This window comes from Trichomycterus rosablanca, chromosome 3, assembly GCF_030014385.1.
Source record: "Trichomycterus rosablanca isolate fTriRos1 chromosome 3, fTriRos1.hap1, whole genome shotgun sequence".
Classification (NCBI taxonomy): Eukaryota; Metazoa; Chordata; class Actinopteri; order Siluriformes; family Trichomycteridae; genus Trichomycterus; species Trichomycterus rosablanca.
Genome location: NC_085990.1, coordinates 1,434,296 through 1,452,099, shown reverse-complemented (window position 1 = coordinate 1,452,099; position 17,804 = coordinate 1,434,296). Strand labels below are relative to the sequence as shown.

The 17,804-nt window shown below is 41.8% G+C and overlaps 1 protein-coding gene across 1 annotated transcript in view; it reads right to left on the bottom strand.

The window, feature by feature from the left end:
- Positions 1–13,129: 13,129 nt before the first annotated feature.
- The window catches only part of skap2 (src kinase associated phosphoprotein 2), a 32,519-nt gene continuing 27,844 nt past the window's right edge, over positions 13,130–17,804 (bottom strand). The window contains exons 12-13 of the mRNA XM_062991667.1: positions 14,354–14,456; positions 13,130–13,382 (exon numbers count right to left, since the gene is read on the bottom strand). Coding sequence (XP_062847737.1) covers positions 14,364–14,456 — 93 coding nt within the window. The 3' untranslated portion in view covers positions 13,130–13,382; positions 14,354–14,363. The remainder of the gene's footprint in view (positions 13,383–14,353; positions 14,457–17,804) is intronic.

Sequence of the window (17,804 nt, the reverse complement as noted above, 5' to 3'; positions counted from 1 at the left end):
AGTTTCAAGGTCCCACTGTATTAATATTAATCTGCGAGATGAAGCTTACACATAATTGGACCTGACTGAGTTGCGCAACAGGTTCAGTGATTTAAAATACAAAATCAATTAGTAATTTTAATCTGAATTATGTTTTTGACAGAGAGGCACGGTGGCGACTAAAAGCAAAAAGGGCTTGTGTTCTATTCCCGGCAAGGGTCCTTCGTGTGCGGAGTTTGCATGTTCTTCCCGTGTCTGTGTGGGTTTCCTCTGGGTGCTCCGGTTTCCTCCCACAGTCCAAAAACATGCAAGTGTGAGTGAGTGTGTTAATTTTGTGTTAATGAATCAGACCCATGCAACCCTGACCAGGATGAAGCGGTGCTAAAACAGACACTGAATGAACAAATGAATGTAAGGGCGGTGGTAGCTCAGCAATTAAGGTACCAGACTAGTAATTATGAGGGCCCCTGAGCAAGGCCCTTAACTCTTGCTTGAATTGTATTCAGTGAATATTGTAAGTCACTTTGGATAAAAGTATAAACGTAATGTATAAATGTACTGGTTTTGTTTAATGATCTAACTGGCGATCAGAGCACATTTCATGCATCTGTTCCATCACTGCAGGTCCTAAATCACTCCCACAATCCTTTGCTGTGATGTATTCCATCCATGTCTTCACACGCCAACGGCACACGGAGGATCCAACGTTCACCAGACGCTTGGCCAACTCGCTTTGACAAACAGCAGGCACGTAAACTCTGTTGGAGGCGTGGGACGAGCAATAGCTCACCGCCCTTGGAAGGGTCCACTGTTCCTCCAGTCCAGCTGTGCGCAGCAGAGCCCCGGGGAATCTAATGAGGGTTTTTTTAGGCCGAAATGGTGCAGAATGAAGCTGGGGAGAGTGCTTACTGGTGTAAGTTAGCTCCAGCATTTCAATCAGGCGCACGGCAGACCAGTCCATCTGCTGGCTTGTCCCTCCCAGGTCCTATAAAACATGACTGCAGGAACCAGAGCAGAGAGAGAGGGTACGAGGACAGCGCTGGCAACCCAAAGACAGCTTATATCAGTCATTCTACTGATCTATTTAAAGCAAACACTTTGTTTGTGTGGGAGGAGGAGTAATCGGTCGTGTCTGAGAGACTTAGAGACGCTTATAGTCCGTATTTAGCTCCATCTGATTTCCACCTTTTTGGTCACTCAAGGAAGCTTTAAGGGGAAGAAGATTTTCATGTGATGATGCTGTGAAAGCACAGAGAGCCGAGCCGGATCGGCTAATTTACTTTCCTTCTGTTGGTCACATTACAGACCTGCATCCAAACGTCCTTCCCTCCACCATCATCTTTACGGAGCACAAATAAAAAAGATGCCAGACCCCCTTGCTAAATGGCTAGCTTCTTGGGGAAACGATCGGCTGTTGTAGTTCACCCTGAACCGCTCCCGCCCGAATTGTACCCGGCGCACCTTTAAACGTGGTCTGCACGCCTCATAACGCCGCCTGTAAGAGGACGTTTCATTGGGCTCGCCTGTTAGACCCCTCGCTTAATAGCGCCGTTCTGTCCTTTGTTTTAGTCCCTAATGTATAGTGCTGCAGACTGTGGGGGGGGCACGGATGATTCCCTCTCATCCCCCACATCGTTTAGTCTCAAGGATCTGGATGAACATGTAGAAAGAATACTAATGAAACCTCGGCGCCCACTACAGGTGCTTTATGTCCACTCTTCGTCACGGCTTTCCTTTACGTCGCGGTTGTCTGATTGCTTTCCGTGACTCAGTTGACTAGGCGCATTTTGACAAGCAAAATTAGCTTCAGCATTAACTTGGAGTTTACTCAAGTTCCTTTTTTATCAATACCATGTTTTATTTTATGATCTGAAATCATTCACACAGCACTATTAGTTCCTGAGGTCAGGGGCAGAATTTCGGGATGGGGGGGGGGGTTCCTTGTTTCTACACTCACTGTCCATTTTATCAGCTCCACTTACCATATAGAAGCACCTTGTAGTTCTACAATTACTGACTGTAGTCCATCTGTTTCTCTGCATACTTTGTTAGCCCCCTTTCACCCTGTTCTTCAATGGTCAGGACCCCCACAGGACCCCCACAGAGCAGGTATTATTTAGGTGGTGGATCATTCTCAGCACTGCACTGACACTGACATGGTGCTGGTATGAGTGGATCAGACACAGCAGTGCTGCTGGAGTTTTTAAATACCGTGTCCACTCACTGTCCACTCTATTAGACACTCCTACCTAGTTGGTCCACCTTGTAGATGTAAAGTCAGAGACGATCGCTCATCTATTGCTGCTGTTTGAGTCGGTCATCTTCTAGACCTTCATCAGTGGTCACAGGACGCTGCCCACGGGGCGCTGTTGGATAGATATTTTTGGTGGACAATTCGTAGTCCAGCAGTGACAGTGATGTGTTTAAAAACTCCATCAGCGCTGCTGTGTCTGATCCACTCATACCAGCACAACACACACTAACACACCACCACCATGTCAGTGTCACTGCAGTGCTGAGAATCATCCACCACCTAAATAATACCTGCTCTGTGGTGGTCCTGTGGGGGTCCTGACCATTGAAGAACAGCATGAAAGGGGGCTAACAAAGCATGCAGAGAAACAGATGGACTACGGTCAGTAATTGTAGAACTACAAAGTGCTTCTATATGGTAAGTGGAGCTGATAAAATGAACAGTGAGTGTAGAAACAAGGAGGTGGTTTTAATGTTATGGTTGATTAGTGTATAATATACTGCAGTGAAAGAAGGATTACATTCAGCCCTTCATATGCCTCACAGAGGTTTAATCCACTGCCCACCATCACCCAGTAGGTGTGTCAGTGCTGGCTGACCTTCAGTAGCCACCTGCAAAGGTTCAACATGTTACTGGTTTAACATGTAAAACCTGCAGCCTATTTAAAACAACAGTACTTAAAGTAGCACATTTGGCACACCCTGCATTGAAGTGAATTTCATGCCCTTGCTTGACGTTCTGGGTTCGAGCCTAGCTTTCCTTTGACCGTATACAGTCAATCATGAGAAGCAAAACTTCAACTCATGTGATCAGTCGCTGAATCCTTACATGAAGGAGACGTAAACAAGTGTCTATTCCAGTCAGTTCTGCTCCTAATATTTACGCAATGCAGTGTTCTTGTTTTATATGATCCTTTGTTTGATTCTAAGTTTGATGCAAAGGTTACCACCTTGTCCAAACCATAATACCACCTTGCACCCCCTGTTTTATGTCTTGGTCCATGCCTCGGACCGATCGTCACACAATGAAATGCAAGAGATTAATGATCAACCATTATTTAGTGTTTTCTCATAATCCTGGAAGTTTCATTTGGTACTCTGGTCTTCTTTCAACTCCCAAACCCAAGCAGAAGCTAAACTGGTTATGGTAATTTGCTGTAGCCAAAGTAATTTAAAATAAGTTAAGAATAAGTAAATGGATGTGTTACTGCCTCACGGTTTCAAGTGTTTCCAGTGGATTTATTACTATTTTTTTAACAAAAGCCCTCAGAAAGGGGGCGACTGCTTTTTTTTATTACACTAAATATGTTTTGCCCGTGCCTTCGTGTTTTGCGCCAGACTTTAGAGGCAGCCGTCATAAATCAAAATGAATATTTCATAACTGTAAAAGATTAAGGAAACCTGTTAAGCCATACATAACGACAACAATCCGGAGTGGGTTGTAAAATCAGTAATGGAGTGTTCCAACGAACGGAACAAAGCTGTAAGGAAATCGTGTTAATCAGCGCAGAGACGGTCGATACTCAGCTGGCGAAGGAATTCGCTGGCAGAATGATAATGACTGCACTGTAAGAAAGATGGAATACTAACGCTGAGGCCAAATTAGGGACAAACAAAAGAGGAAAATCAGCTTTAATTACATGAGGAAATTGAAAGACTGAAGTGTGGAAAAACCTGCAATCGGTTGCTATTCATATACTGTAGTATATAGAGAGCATTCGTAAAGCAACAAGGTACATTTCATCTCATTAAAACTGATAATGCAAGCATCATAAAAACATCCCTAAAAAACTCCCAGCCAACTTAAACTCAGATATACTGAACATATATTTGATACTGGATACATAAAACAAACAAAACAGATTAGAAGCATCACATGTACTAACTGTATCAAACTGCACATGGAGCACAGATCATTTATTTATTGTCTGTTTTACCATAAATTCATCTGATTCAGGGTCATGATGGGTACATCGTGTCCCAAATAACTTTCAATATACTAATTAGTACATTGTTTAAACATTGGATAATTAAAGATGCTTGTGCTTAAAATGCCACATGCATCCACAACCCAAATAAAGAGTTGTTTACAAAAATTCAAACAGCAACTTGATTGTGAAACACGAGGATCCAAAAGATGTTGTAACAGAATGCCAGAAAGTCCCAAACCTCGGAGGTTATTAAAAAATTACCAAAGAAAACAGAAGTGCCGTGAATAAGCCGATAAAAACCATAGGTTTAATATATGTTTAAAGCCTGTGCTTTAAAACATGTTGCTTAAAACTTTAGCAAAGTTTGTTGCACGTCACATTAAGTAAGAAAAAACAGTCCCATGTACTTTGTTATGACTGCATGCAAAATGTACTGACCCTAATTATATTGGCACAGAGAAGTCATCAGCTTAAATTTGACTTAAATTTGTAAGCTGTTGGATGTATTTCCAATCATTTAATCACAGAAGTCATTAAAGTTCCAAGACTGCCATGACATGTTCCTTACAAGTGTAAATAACAAGTGATTTTAATTCACATTATTAATTTGACATAAACTAGCAATAAACCTGCTTTATTTTTGTTATTAGGATAAGCCTACACCCCCAGATCACTGGCAGCAGACAGGAAAACACTTCTGACAGCACGGATGAATATAACTGCAAATTATAACCATCAGTTTACTCTTAATCATACATAATGACAAAGTAAAAATGTGTTTTTAAGTCATTTGAAGATCTCTTATTTGCAAATGCGTTCAGATCTTTTATTCTTAATTAATCATTTGTAGAAGCTTTTTAGCTGCAGTTACAGCTGGAAATCTTCTTGGATGCATTTCAACAAGCATCACACACCTGAATTTGGGCAGTTTATTCTATTTTTCATGGCTTTTATATTTTATTAGATCATCCTCCTCAGGTGTTTTTACAGCTAATCAATAGTCTGTATAGATAATAGATATCTGCCACACAGTGTTGTTCTTGCTTTGTGGAAGGAAGGAAGTGTGAGATGAATAATAGGAAAAATTATGATCTTTTATGTATTTTTCCTCTAATGATATTCACCCCCGCAGGGTTTGAATTAGTGATTGAGTGCTTGTGTCACTTTAAGTGCTTGTGTTAACCGATAAAATGAAAACTTTGCTATATCTACTGAGTTATAGTGAATGAAAAACAAAATCTTTTGTTAAACGTCCTGTTAAATATCCTGTAATCTTAAATAAGCAATTAGACTTCGACAAAACCCGACCACGCTAATCATACTCTATGAAACGCTCCTAAATCTAGGTGAACGTGAACACACCCCGATTCCCCTCAGCAACACTGCTCACGTTAGAAGCTCATTTTCAGACTCTTTATTCCTTTTTTTAAAAGACTTTCTTCTAACTTTTCTTTAGAAATCTTTAAAATATCTGACAGCATACCGGCTCAGTCAATGAGACTCAAAGACTGAGCGCTGCGTTCTTGTAAATCAGGCTAATATAGCGCTAAGTACAGGTGTTGCTAATAATCATTGACGAGCGCGGTGCTTCATGGGAAATGTAGTTTTTCGAACAACGCAGCGCCATTCACAGCTTTGGGTCACGTTTTTGTTACAAGCAACAACTCCATTATTTCCTCAAAGTTACTACAGTATTTTCTGGCTGTTGGAAGTGGGGTTGTTGGCCTGTTTTAGTAGCTTCTGCCTCGTTACTGTGCCATACAAAGGTCTAATTTATGGAGTGATGCATGGAGATGGTTGTTGTCAAACAGGTTCTTTCATCTCTGCACAAGATTTTTGGCGCTCTTGTATCATAACAGCCAACTTTAGTAAAATCCATGGTTGTGACAAACTTCTATTTCAAAATTATTGAAGCCACTTTGGTCCTGGAAGACTCAAAACCTTAATGTTCCTGCCCTGATTAATGCCTTGCCAAAATCTGATTGTGGAAAAGCACTGACAGTTTATTGGACTTGATAGTTTGGTTTCTGCACTTATAGACCCAGGTGTAAGCCTTTCTAAACGATGTCCAATCATTTCATATAGCGCAAGTTGTATTTCAATTGATTATTAGACGCCTAAGCAAAGTTTAAAGGCGAATATGATCTGTTTTTCATTACGATTATGGGGGATTTAGGGTAGCTTGATGGATAAAAATGCCACTTATATTCAATCAAAATCAAATCCACAGCACAAAGTGTGAAAACATCAATGTACAGTCACCAATCTTATATCTACCTTTTTCCTTGTACTCTTACTGTTCCATATTATACAGTGTATCACAAAAGTGAGTACACCCCTCACATTTCTGCAAATATTTCATTATATCTTTTCATGGGACAACACTATAGACATGAAACTTGGATATAACTTAGAGTAGTCAGTGTACAGCTTGTATAGCAGTGTAGATTTACTGTCTTCTGAAAATAACTCAACACACAGCCATTCATGTCTAAATAGCTGGCAACATAAGTGAGTACACCCCACAGTGAACATGTCCAAATTGTGCCCAAATGTGTCGTTGTCCCTCCCTGGTGTCATGTGTCAAGAACCCAGGTGTAAATGGGGAGCAGGGCTGTTTAATTTGGTGTTTTGGGTACAATTCTCTCATACTGGCCACTGGATATTCAACATGGCACCTCATGGCAAAGAACTCTCTGAGGATGTGAGAAATAGAATTGTTGCTCTCCACAAAGATGGCCTGGGCTATAAGAAGATTGCTAACACCCTGAAACTGAGCTACAGCATGGTGGCCAAGGTCATACAGCGGTTTTCCAGGACAGGTTCCACTCGGAACAGGCTTCGCCAGGGTCGACCAAAGAAGTTGAGTCCACGTGTTCGGCATCATATCCAGAGGTTGGCTTTAAAAAATAGACACATGAGTACTGCCAGCATTGCTGCAGAGGTTGAAGACGTGGGAGGTCAGCCTGTCAGTGCTCAGACCATACGCCGCACACTGCATCAACTCGGTCTGCATGGTCGTCATCCCAGAAGGAAGCTGATGCACAAGAAAGCCAGCAAACAGTTTGCTGAAAACAAGCAGTCCAAGAACATGGATTACTGGAATGCCCTGTGGTCTGACGAGACCAAGATAAACTTGTTTGGCTCAGATGGTGTCCAGCATGTGTGGCGGCGCCCTGGTGAGAAGTACCAAGACAACTGTATCTTGCCTACAGTCAAGCATGGTGGTGGTAGCATCATGGTCTTGGGCTGCATGAGTGTTGCTGGCACTGGGGAGCTGCAGTTCAGTGAGGGAAACATGAATTTCAACATGTACTGTGACATTCTGAAACAGAGCATGATCCCCTCCCTTCAAAAACTGGGCCTCATGGCAGTTTTCCAACAGGATAACGACCCCAAAAACAACCTCCAAGATGACAACTGCCTTGCTGAGGAAGCTGAAGGTAAAGGTGATGGACTAAACCCAATTGAGCACCTGTGGCGCATCCTCAAGTGGAAGGTGGAGGAGTTCAAGGTGTCTAACATCCACCAGCTCCGTGATGTCATCATGGAGGAGTGGAAGAGGATTCCAGTAGCAACCTGTGCAGCTCTGGTGAATTCCATGCCCAGGAGGGTAAAGGCAGTGCTGGATAATAATGGTGGTCACACAAAATATTGACACTTTGGGCACAATTTGGACATGTTCACTGTGGGGTGTACTCACTTATGTTGCCAGCCATTTAGACATTAATGGCTGTGTGTTGAGTTATTTTCAGAAGACAGTAAATCTACACTGCTATACAAGTTGTACACTGACTACTCTAAGTTATATCCAAGTTTCATGTCTATAGTGTTGTCCCATGAAAAGATATAATGAAATATTTGCAGAAATGTGAGGGGTGTACTCACTATTGTGATACACTGTATTTACCTTCTCAAATGTATTGTGAATTCCACATTTCCCAATTATGCCGAGTACTTGAGCGGAGCATAGCATTCCTCACCTGCAGTGATTATTTATTTATTCCTGTTTTGAACATTTTTACTGGTTTAAAACACATTACTAGAATACAAATGCGTGCACCGAGAGTAGTGAATCCTCTGTGTCTGTGTCTGCATGCGGAATGTGAATTATGTTAAATATTCAGACATAAAAAACAATCATTTCAAAAGAGAAAGGTATAAATGTATATTTAATTAGGGTTGTTAAACTCTTTTGTTGGACTTTTTTTAATTCCACTTCAACCCGTGCTGGCTGTTTTATAACCTGGGCCTGTTTATTTATTCATTCACTCATCTGGTGGGTCCAGTCGCCAGTCCATCTTAGGGCAAACACATAGATGGCTGGATGAATGGATGGATTCAACTTTATTGTCATTGCTCAGTACAGGTACAAGGCAACTAAATGCAGTTAGCATCTACCAGAAGTGCAAAAAGTAGCATTGTGCAAGAAAAACAGAGAATATCAGTAATTATATATCTATGATTAATATGAATATACTGTATAGTTATAACTACAGTATAGCTATTTACATATATGTAATTATGTCTATATACATAGTACTATATACAGTGTATCACAAAAGTGAGTACACCCCTCACATTTCTGCAAATATTTCATTATATCTTTTCATTAGACAACACTATAGACATGAAACTTGGATATAACTTAGAGTAGTCAGTGTACAGCTTGTATAGCAGTGTAGATTTACTGTCTTCTGAAAATAACTCAACACACAGCCATTAATGTCTAAATAGCTGGCAACATAAGTGAGTACACCCCACAGTGAACATGTCCAAATTGTGCCCAAATGTGTCGTTGTCCCTCCCTGGTGTCATGTGTCAAGGTCCCAGGTGTAAATGGGGAGCAGGGCTGTTTAATTTGGTGTTTTGGGTACAATTCTCTCATACTGGCCACTGGATATTCAACATGGCACCTCATGGCATAGAACTCTCTGAGGATGTGAGAAATAGAATTGTTGCTCTCCACAAAGATGGCCTGGGCTATAAGAAGATTGCTAACACCCTGAAACTGAGCTACAGCATGGTGGCCAAGGTCATACAGCGGTTTTCCAGGACAGGTTCCACTCGGAACAGGCTTCGCCAGGGTCGACCAAAGAAGTTGAGTCCACGTGTTCGGCGTCATATCCAGAGGTTGGCTTTAAAAAATAGACACATGAGTGCTGCCAGCATTGCTGCAGAGTTTGAAGACGTGGGAGGTCAGCCTGTCAGTGCTCAGACCATACGCCGCACACTGCATCAACTCGGTCTGCATGGTCGTCATCCCAGAAGGAAGCTGACGCACAAGAAAGCCCGCAAACAGTTTGCTGAAGACAAGCAGTCCAAGAACATGGATTACTGGAATGCCCTGTGATCTGACGAGACCAAGATAAACTTGTTTGGCTCAGATGGTGTCCAGCATGTGTGGCGGCGCCCTGGTGAGAAGTACCAAGACAACTGTATCTTGCCTACAGTCAAGCATGGTGGTGGTAGCATCATGGTCTTGGGCTGCATGAGTGTTGCTGGCACTGGGGAGCTGCAGTTCATTGAGGGAAACATGAATTCCAACATGTACTGTGACATTCTGAAACAGAGCATGATCCCCTCCCTTCGAAAACTGGGCCTCATGGCAGTTTTCCAACAGGATAACGACCCCAAACACAACCTCCAAGATGACAACTGCCTTGCTGAGGAAGCTGAAGGTAAAGGTGATGGACTAAACCCAATTGTGCACCTGTGGCGCATCCTCAAGTGGAAGGTGGAGGAGTTCAAGGTGTCTAACATCCACCAGCTCCGTGATGTCATCATGGAGGAGTGGAAGAGGATTCCAGTAGCAACCTGTGCAGCTCTGGTGAATTCCATGCCCAGGAGGGTTAAGGCAGTGCTGGATAATAATGGTGGTCACACAAAATATTGACACTTTGGGCACAATTTGGACATGTTCACTGTGGGGTGTACTCACTTATGTTGCCAGCCATTTAGACATTAATGGCTGTGTGTTGAGTTATTTTCAGAAGACAGTAAATCTACACTGCTATACAAGTTGTACACTGACTACTCTAACTTATATCCAAGTTTTATTTCTATGGTGTTGTCCCATGAAAAGATATAATAAAATATTTGCAGAAATGTGAGGGGTGTACTCACTTTTGTGATACACTGTACATAATAGCAATAATAACAATAAGCATATGAATAAAAATGGGTATATATTATAATAATAATGGTAATAATAAGAAAGATTAGTTAGGTATATGTTATAATAATAACAGTAATAATAATAAAAGGTGTGTAAATAATAACTATACAACTGTAACTATAACTATATATGGATGGTGCTAAATATCTATAACTATACATATATATGTAAAACAGGTGTGTAAAGTACATGCGCGCACACACACACACACACTTATACCTAGGGCGATGTTAGTATCTCCAGGTAACCTGACTGCATGTCTTTGTACTGTTGGAGGAAACCGGAGCACCCAGAGGAACACACACAGAAAGGACCCAGACCACACCACCTGGGGCTCAAACCCAGGACCTTCTTGGCCACTGTGCCACCATGGGGCCTGTTCACAAACCTTTAAATAAGTCATGTGCTGCAAGCTATCACATCAGTAGCAACAGGCCCTACATGAATCCCAGAGTAATGCATGGTTCAAACTGATGCCACCCCGTGTTGTGAAGTTAGAACAAAACGTCTGACAAGAGTGTCTGAGTATTCATTTTTAAATATCTTAGGATTTGGGGATTTTGCCAAGTAATCTTGCACTTAAGCGATTAAAATCTGAACACAATTTTGTGGTCTAGAGTCACAAATAAGAAATGATAAAGCATACTACTACTAAATAATAACCTCTGGTTGTTGCTGGCTATTTCTATGGCTGTACTGTACATTTACTTCTTTACTTACCTACATTTTCTTGGATGTGAGAACATGACGACACCTCTGTCGTCATCCGTGCATTTTACTTCTGTTTTTTGGGATTTTATTGTTGTGATAGATTGCTGATTTTCTCATGGCATCATTTGATGATTGTGATCAATTTGTAAATATTAATACTAATAATGATCCCGCTTTTTCTTTGTTAGTTAACTCAGGATTTCTGTTTTTGTAAACAATTGTGAAAATACATTATATAAACCTTATATAAATCTTTGTCGTCTTGAGTTACTTGGGATTTTTATAGCATGGCCTAATAGCATGTGATGTATTTCATGTTGATGTTTGACTTACACACTCCGGAGCAATTTAAACAGGTCGGTAAACCGGCATGATTTGGGAGCTGAAAGGAATCCAGAGTCCATAGAGGAAACCAACAAGGATGCAGGATGGACATACAAACATCCACACAGACTGTGTACAGAGTTAAAGACCAAACCCAAATCTGTAGGACTCTGGTGCTGTGTTGTTTAGAACCCAAAATCTTAGATTTATTTTATTGATTTGTTTATTAGGATTTTATTGTCATGTTTTACACACTTTGGTTACAATAATGTAGGTAGTTACTGGTTACACAAGATTCATCATTTCACAAGTTTAATGTCAAACACAGTCATGGACAATCTCACTTGCACGTTTTTGGACTGTGGGAGGAAACCGGAGCTCCTGAAGGAAACCCACGCAGACACGGGGAGAACATGCAAACTCCACACAGAAAGGACCCAGATCGCTCGACTTGGTGATCGAACCCAGGGCCTTCTTGCTGTGAGGCGACAGTGCTACCCACCGTGCCGCCCAGAATATCTGAGATAATTACAAAAAGTAAAATTCAACTAGGTTTTTTAATGAATTGTTTCAGTGAGCAGCTTGTAGTTTTAATATATGGTGGTAAACCGTGATGGTCAGGGAGGGTTAATTGCTATGCTAGCACACACCGCAGTGTTATGTAATCAGCTGAATGAAAATGTCTTGGCTGTTTATTGTGTGCAGCCCGCAGGAGTTAATATGCTAATAGAAAGAATTCATTTAGGTGCATTCGGGAGAGCTAATGGTGTGGCTCATGTTTTTAATTAAGTTTTTCACTTCAGTGCCCAGGAGCTGTGTGTGTGGTGGGTGCGAGTGAACCATGAAGATACAATCCAATATGCCAAACATGAGATGATCAATCCTGCAGCTAAATAACTGCTTTTTGATTTGTTTGTATGTTTTGGCATTTAAAGGTCAGATTTTTTAGATCTTAGGTGTTCGTTTTTACCGCATAATGGAAACAGAACTGCAGAACAACCGAATCTTTTTAATAAAAAATTCATTTCATGCGTCAGAGACCTGAACGGTGCGACAAATAAATCACTTGCGCCACCTGGTGGCTGAACTTCAACAAACCTGCAAAAAAGGCCTAGAAACGCATTAAGATAAATATCACATTTTACCAGCAGACCAGGGTGTGTGGTGCCTAAAAATGGCATTATATTCACTCTGTGGGGGGCAAATGGACCAGTGACATCTCCATTACCTTCCAAGAATCAATACGGCAGCATAAAAGGTGTCTGATATGAACAAAATGGGGCGGCACAGTGGCTAAGTGGGTAGCACTTTCGCCTCACAGCAAGGATGTGGGTCGGTCCGGGTCCTTTCTGTGTGGAGTTTGCATGTTCTCCCTTTGTCCATGTGGGTGTACTCCAGGAGCTCCGGTTTCCTCCCACATGAGTGTGTTTCGATATAACCTTGTGAACTGATGAATCTTGGGGCCACGTTGCTGGTTCAAGTCCCACCACTGCCAGGTTGCTGCTGTTGGGCCCTTGAGCAAGGCCCTTAACCCTCAATTGCTCAAACTGTATACTGTAACTGTAATGTACGTCGCTTTGGATAAAGGCGTCTGCTAAACGCTAAAAATGTGTAAAACATGACGTTAAAATCCTAATAAACAAACAAAATGACATGACGGGTCCAATTTGTTCCAGCTTTTGTGTCTTATACAAAAAAAGGTGTATTTTATCTATCTGGCATTTAAAAAACCCAAATTTAAGCACACAAAAGAAAGATCTTTATTTTATATAACACTGTGCCATCTTCATAACGTATTACATTACTGTATCAAAATATTCATAACACAATTTAACTTAGACACATATCAATCTATATTATCTATATTTTCTAATACAGCAAAGCCTGCATGCATGTATCACGTCATCTATGAAGCGAGACGACGTTAAGCATCAGATTTGTCACGTCTGAGCTGTTCTGTAATCTGTTGTCCGTTTACTTTGCGCTCCGCAGAAATAACAGCACTCCTGTGTTAGAGGAAAACAACAACAGGATCAGTACAAGATGCATAAATACTAATGAGAAATGAATAAACAATTGACATTAGAAAGAGTAAAAAGCTAAAAGTGCAAGACAAAATGTAAAGAGTTAGCGTTTTGTGCCTTGTGATGAATTGCACACACACCACAATACTGGCCCAAATAAAGCAGTTATTAAAAACAAATGAATAAATAAATGAACATAATTTGTCTTTAATGAGTTTAAAATTTGTTTGCATAATACGGTTACTAAATACGACTCTTTTTTTTGGCCCTGAGGTGATGGGTTTAATCCTTGTATCTGTTTACATTTATTTTATTTATTCATTCTTATTCTAATTCCACCCTCATTCTGGCCGGGTTGAGCCGCACACTCGTCCGTGCCCCCCTCCAACATGCGTGTAGTTGCTGGCCAGTTCCCACACAGAGCCGTATCACGGACAGAGAGTCACGTTTTGCTCCGATTGCTCATGTCGGCACCATGACAGGTCCTAGAGATTAAATCTCCCCATCAGGTCCACCCTCCCTCAGACACGGCCAATTGTAGGACACCCAAACTGGTCAAGGATGGTTCAAACACTCCGTGGTGAGCTGGCATATAAGTGCCCACATTTTTGCTCACTTTTCGTGAGGAGTTTTGCTCAGATTTTTCCGTAAGTTTCCCAAAAACATACAGAGGATGAACTGGCAACAATAAATGAGTGAATGTGTGGGTTTGTCTCACCCTGCGTTAGACTGGCACCCTAACCGATCTGTGTTTCTGCCCTGAGCCTAGTGTTTCCTGGTGACAGTGGACTCACCTCAACCCTGACTGGGATAAACCAGTCAAAGAAAAATAATAAACACTTTTACTGGTGTAAAAATGTATTTAAATTGAATGTATTTTCTCATTGTATTATTTGTGCTTTAAAAAAAAGGCAGTGTTATGATGACATCTAACCCTCTTGTTATGTACTTACCTTAATGCCCTTACAGAATGTACATCTCTGTCAGGTAGTTTTTGGGTACAATGCCAATGGCACCCTTAATCTCTCCAACCCACCAGCCAAAAGTATCGTACTCCTGAAAAGAGAGGAAGAAATTACACGTTAAGCGTTTATTACTCCAAGATTGGGCGACACGGTGGTTCGGTGGGTAGCACTGTCGCCTCACAGCAAGAAGGTCCTGGGTTCGATCCCCAGGTGGGGCGGTCCGGGTCCTTTCTGTGTGGAGTTTGCATGTTCTCCCTGTGTATGCGTGGGTTTCCTCCGGGAGCTCCGGTTTCCTCCCACAGTACAAAGACGTGCAAGTGAGGTGAATTGGAGACACTAAATTGTCCATGACTGTGTTACTGATGAATCTTGTGTAAGCAGTAACTACCTGTCCTGTCATGAATGGAACCCTAACCCTGGAATCTGTTTACATTGACTTTACAGACTTGTTCTTTGGGGTTGCATAGACCAAAGACCAGAGCCCAAACAGAAGTGTATAACTTGGGGTGGGGAGGGGGGCACAACATCAGTATCAATATAATAATATTCTTTATCTGCAGTTTCCATAAAATTTGGAAATGTCATGAAGTATCGAGCTGATTGAAGAAGGTTCAGGATATTTTGTGAGCTCTTAAACAGCCTCGGAGGTCTCAGGGACCACAAACGGGACACGAGGGTTAACCGAAACAGAAGTGAAATAGCAGCAGATTCAAGGTAAGAGAAATGGAGGAATGAATTCAGGAGTCTCCCAGCAGACACTTGGGGGAGCTGGTTCCATTCAGTAAAGAGTAAAGCAGGTTGGTCAATGCAGTGAAAAACCACAGAACCAATTTCTATAAAAGTTGGGACACTTATTAAAAATGCAACAGAAAGTAAAAACTGTAATTTATTGGCTTGTTTTCACTGACAAGATTTTGAGTGTTACAGGCATCACACATTCGATTGTTTTATGAGGGTTCTTCAAAGTTTCAACACTTGTTTTTAATCACTTTTCTACATCGCCGCCTTCCGCTGCATTTTTCCAGCGTTGTACCAACTTTTTAATGCCATCAGCAAAAATGTTTTGGTTGAGCTTGTAGCTACTGATGAGCCGCTGCTTTCTTTTCAAATCTTCTTCCCCTTAAAGCGTCTCTCAGCTACCATAAGCGTCTCTCAGTCTCTCAGACACGACCGATTACTCCTCCACCACCATCACCGCTTATAAATAAAATATAAAAAGCCTAACGGGAGCAGCCGAAAGAGATCATTCATATTCATATCCATTATCAAAATTTACCAATCAGATATTTCTAATTTTAGGCTGTGGAAATGTGACACAGATCATCCATGTAAACGTAGGACACAAGTACAGTAGTAAAACTGCTGTTAGCACACGTTTGAATTTTTGCATAACTGGCTTGCACAGAGTCGGAATCTGATCAGTATTGTTTTTTATAAAACAACACCAGGCCGTTCAGGTGGCGCAGCGCTAAAGTACGCTAGCGCACCAGAGTTGGGGTTTCAAATCTCAGCTCTGCCTTCCGACTGGGCTGGGCGGCTGCATAAACAACGATCGGCTGTTGTTCAGGGTTAGGAGTAAAAAAAAAAGTCGGATCATAGGTCCTCATAACTGGTACAACTGCGGCCCCTGCTGGCTGACTGATGGCGCCTGCACAGGGCTGAGGAATAATGCTGATGGGGGTGTGGCCCTCCGTACACAGTGCCCGTCGGTGTATGAACTCGACTCGTGCAGGTGAAAAATGCAGTCTGTACTGACTGTGGAGGGTGAAGGGGTGAAGGGTCGAATCAGTATAGAGGACGCAATCAGGGTAAACGGACACGACTAGACTGGGGGAGAAAATTGGGGGGGAAAAGTGGGAAAAATTATTTAAAAAATAATAATAAATAAAACACCACCAAAGCTGTCAAGGTTATAAAGGTAATCAAAGGTTATAAAAATGAAAAAGGGAAATAAGAAACCCCTACATGAAACTATACTATGTACTTTTTAACCCTGAATGTATTCCTTCTTTTTTTTTAGCTTCTGTATTTTTCTATGGTTCTGTGGTTCTAGACGTTTATAGCCTAGTTTTATAAATATTAGATGCTTATCGCATTGCAGAAGCAGAATCTGTCGAAAACTTTCCCCGAATCCCAACATGCTGCTGGGTTACATCAACCAAAATATGCTTTACATACATTTTCCAAGATGCGTGTGCATGTTTGACATCCTAAAATGTGACCTGCTATTTACAGAATGTCCAGGACCAGGTTTGAAGTACAAAACTCGTCCTGCAGGTTAAAACTGGTCTGGCTGACGAACGTCTTTATCTAGCGCACTTCATCCAGCAGCAGACGATCCCTCATAGAGCCGGCTGACTTTTATGGCCCTCTTTTTCCCTGAAACGCCAGGCTTTGATCTCTGCGTTGCAGACCAGATACCCTCCATGCATGCATCCGTCCTGTTCTGCCGGCTCGCTGCGAGAGGCGACGTCCCTCCGCACGGAATTAACCCGGGGATGTGGTTTACATCACAGCCTCAGAGAAGTTCAAGCCAAACTTTTTTTTTTTCAGCGTTCTCCACTTGACCCGAAGGAACTTAAGTGATTCCGGGTGTGCACCAGGGGCAGATGTAAAATTTGTTTCCAGCTCTAAGTGCTTCCCTGCACATATCAGCCTATAAAACACCAGGCTACTTAATGCTGCTGCTGACAGCTCCGACAGATATGAACTGTAATGCCGGGACAGACGTGAGCCCGGAATATTATTCTAGTTCTGTGTTCTCTTTTATGAGCAGAAAACAGTGGGACAGAAGAAGTAATAAAGAATAGAAAAGCTAGCAAACCTCTACTAGAGTTGTGTACAGCAGGGCCGCCGCAAAAGAACATAAACAGTTAGTACGATTGAAAATGGCATCAACTGTTTATAGTTTCTGGAATAAATGTACAACACAGTGCACACCCACAGCAAACTTCAGGCCAGCTGTAAAGCATGGTGGAGAGTGCATCGTGGGTTTGGCTTGCCTTGCAGGGACTTGACCATTTGCTATATTTAATCAAAATAATAATAATAAATGTCATATAGTGGCAATTATTTTACAAAAGAATGGCCATAGCATTCACACTGAAGATCAATAGACGTCGGATGATCCAGGACCGTATTAAGTCGTGTCAGTTGCAGGACTTTAACTCAACTAAGATGCATCATGACCTAAAATGGGCGGCTGATGCAAAAAATAGTCAAACATTCCATTTAATAAATATGAAAAGTACGTTTTTGTCATTAAATCTATAAGAAAAACACCACAGACGACCGTATACAGAACCAGCCAGCTGTCCGGGCTGCGTGGCTCAGGAAGTGAACGTGCACCGTGTGAAGGGAACACTTCCTGCAGCCGTGCTTTGAAACAGCCACACCTCATTGACAGGGGGCTATCGCCAGGTGCCGCGGGTCGCCTCGC